The sequence below is a fragment of the Stegostoma tigrinum genome, chromosome 14 (genome assembly GCF_030684315.1).
Source record: "Stegostoma tigrinum isolate sSteTig4 chromosome 14, sSteTig4.hap1, whole genome shotgun sequence".
Taxonomy (NCBI): Eukaryota; Metazoa; Chordata; class Chondrichthyes; order Orectolobiformes; family Stegostomatidae; genus Stegostoma; species Stegostoma tigrinum.
In genome coordinates, this window is record NC_081367.1 from 59,522,854 (window position 1) to 59,536,428 (window position 13,575).

General features: G+C 41.2%; 1 protein-coding gene and 1 long non-coding RNA gene across 3 annotated transcripts in view; one reads left to right on the top strand and one right to left on the bottom strand.

The window, feature by feature from the left end:
* Positions 1-7,897, top strand: part of eif2b5 (eukaryotic translation initiation factor 2B, subunit 5 epsilon) — a 54,224-nt gene extending 46,327 nt beyond the window's left edge. Inside the window, exons 15-16 of the mRNA XM_048542187.2 lie at positions 3,700-3,810; positions 6,087-7,897. Of these exons, the coding sequence (XP_048398144.2) occupies positions 3,700-3,810; positions 6,087-6,149 (174 nt within the window). The 3' untranslated portion in view covers positions 6,150-7,897. The remainder of the gene's footprint in view (positions 1-3,699; positions 3,811-6,086) is intronic.
* The window catches only part of LOC125457656 (uncharacterized), a 45,809-nt gene that overhangs the window by 15,804 nt on the left and 16,430 nt on the right, over positions 1-13,575 (bottom strand). The window lies entirely within an intron of this gene.

Sequence of the window (13,575 nt, forward strand, 5' to 3'; positions counted from 1 at the left end):
GGGAGCATTGATGTGGATTTTTTTTATTCAGAACTCTAATTGCCTCCTATTTCCTACATTATTAGAATGTTGTCCTTTTCTGTTGTTTTTCCATTCCATATCATGAGAATAGTCATCACTGGCCCAGGTACAGTTGCCCAGGAGCCTGCTGTACTGACACACCTTTCATAATTTTTTTGTGTGACCCTTTTCAGAGTAGGCTTGCAAAATTTGGCTTAGCTTCTTTGTAGTTTGATATGTCCTTGCTGACATTCATATGCATGACGTCTTCAGCAGAGGTTAGTTAGTGATTGGGAGCAGGAACCCTGATTCATGGATCCCAGTCTGTCTGGTTCAGGGCAGTCATTATTTCACTGCATGAACGTGCGTCATCAAAAGCAATTCCTTTTTGTTTTTATTGGAGATACCGTGGAAGGTGCCGAAAGCTGCCCTTACAGGCCTGTCAAAGGCTCCCAGAACAAGTACAGCGTGGAGTTAATCAGCTGCCTCCACTAAGAGGAGTTCATTTGCTTTGGTGCTTCTAACTGTTGCCGCTTGGTGGTGCTGTTAACCTCTTGGATATATCATACCAATTGCTATGGAAAATAGGTCAGTTTAGTGCCAAAAATGTTTTAATCTCTACTTTGACTATCCTGCTGAGATATATATTGCCAGTTGCATAACAGTGATATGGTCTGCAACTAGTGGGGTTCACTTTCAGGCTGGTAGTTAAGTAGGTAATAAGCTCCCAAACTTTCCGCAACGTACCTTCAGAAACTGTAATTTCCTGGTGACTGGCCCCGTCCTACTGTCACAGCTCCGAGTCAACAAAGAACAAAGAAAATTACAGGATAATAAAATGTGAGGCTGGATGAACACAGCAGGCCAAGCAGCATCTCAGGAGCACAAAAGCTGACGTTTCGGGCCTAGACCCTTCATCAGAGAGGGGGATGGGGGGAGGGAACTGGAATAAATAGGGAGAGAGGGGGAGGCGGACCGAAGATGGAGAGTAACACTGGTTTTGGGATGCAGTGTTACTCTCCATCTTCGGTCCGCCTCCCCCTCTCTCCCTATTTATTCCAGTTCCCTCCCCCCATCCCCCTCTCTGATGAAGGGTCTAGGCCCGAAACGTCAGCTTTTGTGCTCCTGAGATGCTGCTTGGCCTGCTGTGTTCATCCAGCCTCACATTTTATTATCTTGGAATCTCCAGCATCTGCAGTTCCCATTATCTCTGAAGAAAATTACAGCACAGGTACAGGTCCTTCAGCTCTTCAAGCCTGCGCCGATCTAGATCCTCTCTCTAAACCTATCGCCTATTTTCCAAGGATCTGTATCTCTCTACTCCCTGCCCATTCATGTATCTGTCTAGATACATCTTAAATGACTCTATCGTGTCTGCCTCTGCTGGCAACGCGTTCCAGGCACCCACCATGCTCTGCAGAAAGAACTTTCCATGCATATCATCTTTAAACTTTTCCCCTCGTACCTTGAAATCATGACCCCTAGTAATTGAGTCCCCCGCTTTGGGAAAAAGCTTCTTACTACCCACCCTGTCTATACCTCTCATGATTTTGTGGACCTCAATCAGGTCCCCCCTCAACCTTGGTCTTTCTAATGTAAATAATCCTAATCTACTCAACCTCTCTTCATAGCTAGCACCCTCCATACCAGGCAACATCGTGGTGAACCTCTACTGCACCCTCTCCAAAGCATCCACATCCTTTTGGTAATGTGGCGACCAGAACTATATTCCAAATATGGTCGAACCGAAGTACTGTACAACTGTAACATGACCTGCCAACTCTTGTACTCGATACCCCCGTCCAATGAGTGAAAGCATGCCGTATGCCGCCTTGACCACTATATCGACCTGCGTTGCCACCTTCAGGGTACAATGGACCCGAACACCCAGATCTCTCTGTGCATCAGTTTTCCCCAGGGCTTTTCCACTTACCGTATAGTTCGCTCTTGAATTGGATCTTCCAAAATGCATCACCTTGCATTTGCCTGGATTGCACTCCATCTGCCACTTCTCTGCCCAACTCTCCAATTAATCTATATTCTGCTGCATTCTCGGACAGTCCCCTTCACTATCTGCTACTCCACCAATCTTAGTGTTGTATGCAAACTTGCTAATGAAACCATCAATATCTTCCTCCAGATCATTTATGTATATCATAAACAACAGTGGTCCCAACACGGATCTCTGTGGAACACCTCTGGTCACAGTTCTCCATTTTGAGAAACTCCCTTCCACTATAATTCTGTCTCCTGTTTGCCCAGCCAGTTCTCTATCCATCTAGCTAGTACACCTTGGACCCCATTCACTTTCTCTATCAGCCTACCATGGGGAACCTTATTTTACTGAAGTCAATGTATATGACATCTACAGCCTTTCCCTCATCTATCAACTTTGTCACTTCCTCAAAGAAGTCTGTCAAGTTCGTAAGACATGACCTTCCCTGCACAAAACCATGCTATCTATCACTGTTCAGCCCATTTTCCTCCAAATGTAAATAGATCCTATCCCTCAGTATCTTCTCCAGCAGAGTCAGTGATAACAGTTCAGGTAAGGTGTCAGAATGGTGATAAGATCGTGATCAAGCCAAACAGTTGATACTGTTTTGAGAGGAAAGGTGGGTGGGGGGAGTTGGCCAAGGAAAGAGGAAAGATAATTTTCAAATATAGTAATGGGTTTGTGAAACACTCACGTTGTCTTGACCTGCACTGAGAAATGCCCAACTGGACCATTTCAGTCTCTGCCCTTCCAAATTTCAGCACTGCCTGGTGAGAATTGTGTGGTCTGCATTACACTGGTGTCTTATTGTGACTGGTATTAGTAAAGTGGAGATTCATACATCACTAAAAGATGTTGGCCTCAGTGTGGTTTCCAAACTATATCCGAAAAGCAGCACATAAAAGCATCTCAGCCACAGCACCTTGACTTTCTGACGCTTCATTTATGCATTGGGACAGGTAATAATTCTGGAGACGTGTTTTTAATTTGGGTTCTCAGTATCCTACGTTGAGCAAAACTTTTGATCATAGTGCTTGCTTTTGCCCTTTTCCTTGTTATTACATGACTCTCAAACAAGCAAAAGGGAATCATTTGGAGAATTTTTTAAAAATGTGTTGTTTGGGCACCTCTGTCTAAATACTTCAGTTCTTTTGAGAGGAAGCAACAAATACAACACATTGAAGATGGTAAAGTGTCCCAAGCTTCATATGTATCATCATCATCATCATCATCATCATCATCACCATCATCATCACCACTTCACTGGCCTGCCTCAGATTTTAGGTGACCAAAATCCTAGTCGAAGAGGTAGTCTTTAAGGAGCCTCCTTAAGGAGGAAAGAAAGGCAGAGATATTTATGGAGGCAATTCCAGAGTTTGCTGTGTCAGCTGCTAGCAGTTCTGCCAGTTATGGAGGAGTGGTTAAAATCAACAGGACAGGATTCAAGAAGTACAGACATCAGGAAGGAATTGTGGAGCTAGAGGCATCTACAGAGAGAGGGTGTGGTGAGATCCGGAGGGATTGGAAAGCAAGGTTAAGAATTTTTGGAATGTTATTGAAATTAAGAGTCACTGTCGGTCAGTGAACAAGAATGAACGTGTGTGTTAGGATATGGGGAGCACAGTTTTATTTGGGCTTAAGGAGACAAAGTTGTAAATTCTTATAAAATGGAAGCTAATTCATTTATTCTGCGTCTGGTTCAGGCACTGATGACATTATACCAGCTGGAAGTATTGGTTGAAGAAACTATCCTTGGTTGGTTCTCTCAGAGTGGACCTACAGAGAAAGGAAGAAGTATTCGAAAACATCAAGGGGTGAGTGCACAGCTGCGAGTCCACTCTTTCCTCCATTGGGCTCTGTGCCAGTTACATCAACAGTAAGGGCAAATCACACAGCTCAGAAGGAGGTCATTCAGCCCATTGTACCTGTAATGGCTCTTTGAAAAAGCCATCCAATTAGTTGTATGCATTTCTTGTTGTCCAGTTTCCCTTGTCACATATTTATTCATATCTTTATTGAAAGGTACAGCTGAAGCTGCCTTCTCTGCCGTTGTGGGATTGAGGTCCAGACCATAAGGCATGCTGCAGTTCCCCTTACATCACATGAGTTTTCTAACGAGTTACCTTATTGAATTCAGAAAATCACAATGCAGGAGGAGGCTGTTCAGCCCATTGCTCATTTTTGGACTGTTTAAACATGCAGTCATGTTCAATTCCACGCCTGTGCTTATTGTCCACGCTAATGGCAGTCAAAGTTCCTTTCAAAATTATTCATGGAATCTGTTCCACTGCCTTTTCAGATTCTGATTGCCCTTTGAAATGACTTCACCTCATCCCTTGAGATCTTTTGCCAGTGGTTTCTAAATGTGTAACCTCTGTTGATTAACCCACTGATCATGGGAATTAGTTTTTTTTTCCTTCATCTACTCTATCAAAACCTGCAATACTTGATTTTGGCTACCTTTTTAATTTCCTATGTACCAGAAAGAACAGTTTAACTTTTTCCAACCTGTCTTGTGTCCTCTGATTACTGGCCCTTCTGCCATTCGAAACAGTATCTCCCACTCTCTGGAAATTCGTGTTTTGTGTTAACAAGGTCTTCAAACCGTGTGGTAATTATGTTGTGTTTTCTCTCCTACCTAATTTAAGGAATGAGTGTTTTTGTTTCCCCTGAATGCAGTTGTTTTCTTACTTCTATTGAGTTAAGGTATTTTGTCAAGGCAGCACATGACTGTTAGTCCACTAACCAGAGAGTCACCGCAGTCATAGAGTCCCTACAGTGCAGTTAGAGGCCAGTCAGCCCATTGAGCCTTGCAATGCTCCTCTGAGGAGCATCCAACCCATTCCCATAACACCACATTTACCATAGTTAACCCACCCAGCCTGCACACTGACAATCTAGCATAGCCAGTTGACCTCACCTGCACATCTTTGGACTGTGGAACACTGGAGCACCTGGAGGAAATGCACAAAGACACGGGGAGAAGGTGCAAACTCCACACCAGACAGTTGACTGTAGGTGGAATCAAACCTTAGGTCCTTGGTGCTGTGGGGCAGCAGTGCCAACTGCTGAGGCACTGTGCTGCCAGCTGTCTCTGGTTCTCATTGATTTAATCTCGGTTGGAGGGACTATCATTGGCCATAAGAGGAATTTCTGATATTGTCAATCCTGAGTACTATCCCAAGCCTTGCTACAAATCCATATGCGTTGTCATCAGGTGAGGGTAGAATTGAATTTGGCTGTAAAGCGTACCATGGTTCACTGGATTGGTAATGCTACTTGGGCTCATTCATGAAGACTTACCATTTAGATGAGATACAAGAGTGCTTGTGATATCCCTACAGCCATTAGCCTCACTGATTCCCTACATCAGCTGTTAAGGTAACTTCTGGTGTTAACAATTCTTCTGTGGCCTCATGTAGATAAAGCAATCTGATTTTGAATAATAAGTCCAGGCTGATATTACATAAAACAGCTATTCATTTTGGGATTTGATACTCTTGCAATATTTCTGTAGCCATTAGTCACAAATACTCATAGTTTTCCCCTCAACCATTAGTCTGGAACTCTGAATATTTCTATAGCCATTGACTCTCAGTACTTGCAATATCCACCCAACCATTAGCCAAACATGCTCACAGTTTCCCTGCGGCCACTAGCCCATACCAAATCAGCACTTTCAGGGCAGATGGAGACATGAGTCAGTGTTCAGTAGGTAGGAGGAGCTGAGTCACCACCTTCAAGGAGAAAAGTGCTTTGAGTTAGCATCTTGGCAAGGAGGAAGAAAGATAAACAGGCCAGAAATAAAATGAACCTTCCTTCAGTTTTGATAATGGCATCTGAAACCAGCCATGAAGGTAACTATTAGAGTTTGGAATAGTGTGGCCTCGGATAGATAATGAGCAATCCGATCTTGAATAATAACTCCAGGCTGATACCACGTAAAACAGACCTATTCATTCTGAGATGTGATGTGGGTGGTTTAATTGCACTGCTATGCACAGCAAACATTTTGTAAACAGCCTGGGATTGCTGTTGTATGGGCTTTGCACATTCACAGCACTCTTTAACCGGCTCTTCTGTTCTTCAGCTGCAGAAGTTCATCAAGTGGCTTGAAGAGGCTGAGGTGGAATCATCTGAGGAAGAGAATTAACGCATTGCGCCAAGTCATGTGGACCTTCCATAAATTTCAGCATTGCTGAGTGCTCAGTACATCGTCAGGTCGACCAGAATTGAAAATCGTTTTGGTCTGTTGCAATGAGTGAAAGAATTAATAGGTGTGAAAGGCTCTGATCAGGCTGGGAATGGTCTTTGGCTGCTAAATTTTGTCCTTTGGAAACACTTCAAAACTGACATGGTCTCTCACACTGGACACGTTTGTTTAAATTGTAAAACAGATTCATGGGATCAAAGTCACTGCACCCTGCTCTGTCCTTGGGGCTGTCCATGGAATGGGTTTGGACTACTCTTAATTAGGATGAGTTCACACCGCAAAACATCCTCTCACTCAGAACTAGCTTCAGCAGCTTGTTCGGGGAAGTCACAACCTGGCTGGTGTAGAAACTGTAAAACGTAAAGTATGATCGTGATGAAGTAAAGGGATGGAACACATTATCACGTTGTAAAAGTTTACTTTGCATCTAACCCTGTGCTGTACCTCCGAGGGAGTGATTGATGTGGACAGTGTAGAGGGAGCTTTACTCTATGCTATACCTCCCTGGGAGTATTTGCTGAGGACTGTGTAGTTTACTTTCAGCAGTGTTGAAAGTACTTGACAAGGCTAAATTAAGTAAATTTGCTTAACACGTTGTATCTAATTCAGATTGTTTTAGGGAACTTTGTGCCACACTATAGCTAACTTGTATCTGTTGGCTGCAACTAGTAGCTGCAAAAGAGTGTTCCATTCCTGGCAGGATCATCCTTTACTTTGAGGAATATAATAATTAATTTAATTGGAAAAAAAATTTGACCACGTTTTTTGCAGGGTGGGGAGGTGGGGATTTTAAATTGAAAGCCCCTTACTGGTGCTCTTTTGGAAATATCTCACTACTCGTTACTGAGTGGAGAATAAAACTGCGTTGTTCAGGGAATCATTCATCTGCCAACATTCCCTGAAGGGAAATAGCTTTGTGAATAACTGTCTCCCTCTACTTAGGATGCTGAGAGACTCGAAGCAGGCACAAGGGAGATTTAAGGAAGGTTTTGGATACCAAGAAGGGCAGACTGGGGTGTCAGGATGGCAACCTTGCTTATCCTGAATTTCTTGTGGCCTGACATTACTCTAGTCATCCTTTAACAGTAGAGTATGACTGTTGCAAAGTTTCCATTTATATGTGGTCAAACCAAGCCATGGGTATATTATCATAGAATCCCTACAGTGTGAAAGGAGGCCATCCAAACAGCATCCACCCAATCCCTGTAACCCTGCATATCCTACCTAACCTAACATCTTTGGACACCATGGGCAATTTAGCATGGCCAAACCACCTAGCCTGCTGAACTTTGGACTGTGGAAGGAAACTGGAGCACCCGGAGGAAATCCACGCAAGCACAGGAAGAATTTTCAAACTCCACACAACTCCACAGCGTGGAACCGAACCCAGGTCCCTGGTGCTGTGAGACAATACTGCTAGCCGCACTGTATTGCACCACAGACTGTAACTTGGCTGATGTGTTTGGAGATACCACAACCATAACTTTTTTCAATAGTTAACAGCTTTTTCATTGCCTCAGTGATAAAGAACCATAATAGATCTTCCAGTCTGAGCTGAGCAAATGGATCCCAGAACAGCACGGAAGCTGCTAAATTAATCATTCAGCGATAATGGGAACTGCAGATGCTGGAGAATCCAAGATAACAAAGTGTGGAGCTGGATGAACACAGCAGGCCAAGCAGCATCTCAGGAGCACAAAAGCTGACGTTTCAGGCCTAGACCCTTCTTCAGAGAGACCTGTAATGACCTCTCTGATGAAGGGTCTAGGCCTGAAATGTCAGCTTTTGTGCTCCTGAGATGCTGCTTGGCCTGCTGTGTTCACCCAGCTTCGCACTTTATTAAATTAATCATTCATGCAGGGCTGAAAATGTTTTTATTTGAGGGCTCCTTTTGAGAATTTTTTGGAGGGTTGAGTCTTTATTTTAATTCTGACATTTTATCAACTGATGCAGTTGTGTTGTAACAATGCTGTGTGTATTTGTGAACTGCTGTCTATAGGATTTTTTCTTTAGGTAAATACAGTAGCACAATTACCGAAGATTGTACACATCAAGACCCCAGTAGGGACTCTGGAAGACATCTGCAGTCCTATTCATCCTGCCATTTTGAGTACCTGCCTATTGTTCCAACTTTGTTGCCTCTGCAGCCAAATTTCCCCACTGGGTCAAGAATTTTCCTTACGTTCTGTGCACTTCACGTTCTCTCTGTAGAGACTGTTAGTTGACTCTATCACATGCTTTCTTAGAATCCTTGTAAATAACATTCATAGACATTCTCCCCAGTCACTAATTGATTAAATTACCTGAGCTTTGTCAAGTAAACAAATATTCTCTGATAAACTAAAAGATTTCAGGGCTTTCGGTAAGTCTACTGATAATGACAGATTCTAATAATTTCCTGTATTAACATGCGACGAACACAATGTTAGATGGGGTTTCAGCTGCTTAGTTTTTAGTTACCACATGGTGGAACTGGGGTCAGTGGAGCCCATACTCTAGGCTTGAGCCCTGGGAGGTGGGACCCATGTCACCATGTATCCAGTATGGAACCTGTAATGACCACACAAGCATGTGGCCAACCAATGATCTAGCTCTTGTGAGAGCTGTCTCCTGACATTGAGGTGGTTACCTATGCATATTGCACCCCAACTGCCAGCTTTTTGAAATAAAAGCAAAGTAATGTAGATGCTATAAAATCTGAATTTAAAAACAAAAAATGCTGGAAATAGCCAATATGTCAAGCAGTATCTGCAGTAAGAAAGCATTAACTCAAAGTTGATGATTTCATTAAAATTAGTGAAGGCTTTAACATGGAGAATACAGGAATGGGGGAGAGTTGGTCAAAAAATACCAATACAAAGAAATGTGGCAGTGTTTTGCTCAGTTGCCTTCAATCGTTGGCAAAAGAATGATAAACAGGATGTTTGGGTTTACAGAGCTGAGTTCAGTGTAATGAAGTTAAGTGTTAATGAATAATAATTCATGCAGCCGTTTTCTATTACAGCAGAGCTTGAACAGGGAGGAGATGGCTTTGTCACTATCAATTGAAAGGTGCTTCTACTTCAGAGAAGTGCTGGCATCAGTGAGCTTACGGCTAGCTTGCTGTCATCTGCACAGAACAGCAGTCATCTTCGGGGTGTCTTTTTGAACCAGATTCATGAAACTCAGCTCTGAAGTGGGGTGCTTGAAATGGGATAATGTAAGTCTGGAAACAAGGTTCTTGAAGCTGGTATTGGGTTGTACCTGAGACTTGGAGTGCATTGAGTTTTTAGGAATCTAGCTCTATATGGTTTGTATGCAGCATTGAAACAAACATTCAAATCTCAGAGGAGCAAATGCATATATAAATTGGCAACAACTCCCAAGCATGCTTTTTAAAAAAAAACACCATTTAAAAGGTTTGAGATCCAGTTGGCACTTGCTCAGATTTCTTTCTTAATTCCTTTACCATCATATCTCAAAGCATTTTCTTTTTTTTTGGCATATAGAACTGAAGTGCAGAAAACCTTTACATATGTAAGCACTGTGGCAGCCATTGAGGACTCGGAAGATTAATCAAAGTACCAGGATGCTCCTGAAACTAATTTGGATTTTAATGTTGAAGTGTAGATGAGGGCACCACTCCGATGCAGTGGTAGTCCAACCTGCTGCAGAACTGTGTCGTTATATCCCTGGACAGGTTAATTTAGAAAAAAATAAATTAATGGTCATGGCATAGCAGAGAATGTAGCAGCTCTGAAATCCATAACTCTCCTCTGAAATTGTTTTGTTGGCTATTTTTTCAATATACTCAATTGCTACATTGCAAACTATTGGGTGCCGTCTCACCTCCAAGTTTTTTTTTGACTATTCAATCACTCTCAGACATCCTGAAATCATGAAAATTGCTAGATCAGTGCAGATCTTTTCCTTTTAATGTGACCAGATGAATCGTAACTTCATATTAGGAAACAGCACCTTTGTGATTCAGCGGTCTCTGTTCCCTGCCCTTTTATTAGAATATTGTTGTTCAATTTATGTCTAAGCAATGTGTCATCTCCTCTCTCCGTCTTGAGAATGTAAATTATTTCTCTACACATCACCATACTGACTTGGAGTGAAGCTTCCTGATTCTCTACCATGTCTCTAGAGGAAGACGTCTAACAGCATTGTGTGACCTTTATTCACAATGAATGGAATGACTTCCTACTTGAGGCTTATGCTATCTTCCCTCAAAGAACCATTCTCAGGCTCGCTAAAACTTTCAATGCATAGAGTAAAAACTGACTTACAAAATGCAATCCATGTCATAAACTCTACATATTAAATGCCTTGGGAAAGGGAGCTTTATTTTATATTTGGAAGTTGATTATTCAGAGATTTAAGGATTATCCCAGTATTCAGTTAGTATAAAGCCTCTTGTGAAAGATCAAGTATGTTAATTTCCCTTTCTGTTCTCCTTTCTACTTCCATTGTTAGATATCTCAGCTCTAGTTGCTGATGAATCCATTTTAAAAACCTTGAATGTTGTGCTCTGAATCAAATTGGTACAGCCACAAATCAGGAAAAACTAGATGAAAAATGGAGTAAGGTCTTTCTCGTTCACAGTCTGTGACTCTGGCCATTGCCTGATACAAAAATAATTAAGTTATTGATAGAGATTAATTGCTAAACTTGTTCAGTAGGAGACAATAGACCCAGACATGAGTTAGGAACTGTCTATGGTGGAATCAGCCTTGGGAACAGGAGGTACAAAGTTATGGTTCTTTCAAAGCCCACTGCATCAGCACACATAATGTCCCAAATTACTCAGATAATGGATCCCAATATTTATTTACTTTGCATTTACATGATTCAGTAGGAAACATTTCTGTCATTTCCTGAGGTAGCTTACTGATATACTCCATTTTATTAATTTTACCACCATTCAAGTGCAGGTAATGTGCTCTGTGTCTACGTTTTACGATGTTAATTTTCACATATACTGCAGACATCTTCACCACAACTACTGTCAAGCTTACCATTGCCTGTAGATTATCAGACTGTTTATCTGACATTGCAGTGTTAAATTTTCTGAGTCAGTCTGGAGGAGATGAAAACCATTGTTTTTGGTCCCTGCCACAAACTCCATTATGTGTCACTGACTTTGTCCCTCTTCTAAGTACCCGTCCAAGACTGTTCACTATCATACTGTCGTATTTGATCTTGTAATGAACTTCCACTCACATTCTTACTACCTTCATCAAATGTACCACACTCATTAGTGTAATTTTTAAAATTTCCAACCCATTCCTGTTGGCCTACATTTTCCTAAATTTGTAGTCATCTGAAATACTTGTGCGTATCATAACTCTCTCCAAGTGCTGTTTATTCATTGTGCTCACTGAATTGTATTGGCTCCCAGTCAAACAATGCCACAATTTTAAAAATTCTTTATTTTCAGATCCCTTTGTGAACTTGTCTGCTGCTATCTCTAATCTCCAGCTCTACAACCCATTGGGATATCATGTCATTAGGTATCTTGACGTGGCATTTTTAATGGTTGCATCTTTGGTTATTTTTCAGCTCTGAAATTCCTTCATTAAGACTCTCAACCTCCCTTTTCCTTCATTTAAAACTGTACTTAGAACCTTGTTGTATGTTCAAGATTTTGGCTATGAGCCCTTGGGACTTGCTTTGCTATTTTTGAAGTGATTGGAAATATTTATTAAGTTACACAAATAAATGTTATTCCAAACATGGAGAAACAACTCAGATGTCAATATTACGTGTCTTTCTGGAATCCTGAAAGCAGGTTGGACACTATTGTGACCAAATAAGACCATATTACAAATGCTGTGTCTGACACCTGGAAGTGTTGTAAATAGAGAATTGCAGGCTGATTCCTATACAGTATCAGAGGAACTAAAGGGAGGAAAGGGCTATACAAGCTTGAAAGGAGAAGCATAATTCTGAGAAGAATGATCTTGGGTCCATTAGGATTTGAAGTGTTTATGGAGCACACTTGCTATAGATGAAGTAAGGGCTACACACATTATTGGAAGAACTCTGGGTGGATCGCCTGTGTGTTGGATGAACAGTGTGAAAAGAAAATTGGAACTGGATCTTGTTACCTTGTTTGGAACATGTAGGCCTCTCTTGTGTTTCCCACCATCACTATCATTTAGAGTCTTTACAGCTTCTGGTATTACTCCATCATTGTTATTCTCTCCATCATCAATACAATCTCTTCGTAGTTTGAAGACTGAGTAAATGTTTTGTTATCAAAATTAATAACAAATGGAAAGTCACAGGCTGCAAATGCACACTTTCCCAAATGGTTTTCCTCCCACGTATTAAAAGTATAAAATGATTTGATAGTATGCTGTTCCTATTTGACAGTATCTGGGCTTAATGAACGTAGGTTTTCATAAATAAACTGCATCATTAATCACTCAAATGTTTCTCTACTATTTAGTTCACCCAGTTGCTAATTTTCTGAAGGAGAAAACCTTCAGCCTCATAAACTGTTCACAAGAGTGATTTTTTTTTTAAACTGAATATATGCAAAAGCTTAAGTGGCTTTAAAAAAAATTATAAGCAGTTTTATTTTGTTAAAAACACACCAGATGCTGTGTGTTTAGAAGCTGGTAACAGTGTATGTTTGTTAAATCAGCTACCTGCAATAAAACTGAAATGTCAATGACCATCTTTTTAATCTCGGCATAGGCAAATAAACTATAAGGATGTGTTAGGGGTTTAGAAGACACCAGTTGTACCAGCACCGTCTTTCCCATTTGTGGATGCACAGGTTTTATACACTGGAGAGATATGAAAAGTATGTATGTTCAAATACATTCATGAGGGGAGGCAATGGCCTAGTGGTATTATTGCTGCATTGTTAATCCAGACACCCAGGTAATGTTGTGGGCACCCAAGTTTAACTCTGCCCTAAAGGCATGAGTTAGGTACTGTGTTCCCACTTGTTGTAATCTTTGTTTTTCCAAGTGTACAGTTATTCTGCTTTACTAATAGATTCCAGCATTTCTGCAATGTCTGATAGCAGACCTGTAGTTTAATGTGTTCACTCTTCCCTCCATTCTTCATTGGCAGTGTCATATTTTCGGAACTGATCAAGAACTTTGGAAAATCATTACCAATGTGTCTATTATCTGCTTTAGAAACCTAGAGTGTACATCAGATCCTGAGGATGTCAAATTTTAGCCCTTAAATTTCTCCAACACATTTCTCTGTGAATATTAATCACTTTGATTTGCTTAATCATTGTCTCCCAGGTTATTGTGTGTTTCTGTTATGCAACTTGTCTTGGGTGGCCTTTTGCTGGTTTCTAAAATGCTTACATGTGCCTGGGTTTATAAATTCTTTGTAACATTGTAATCTTCTATGG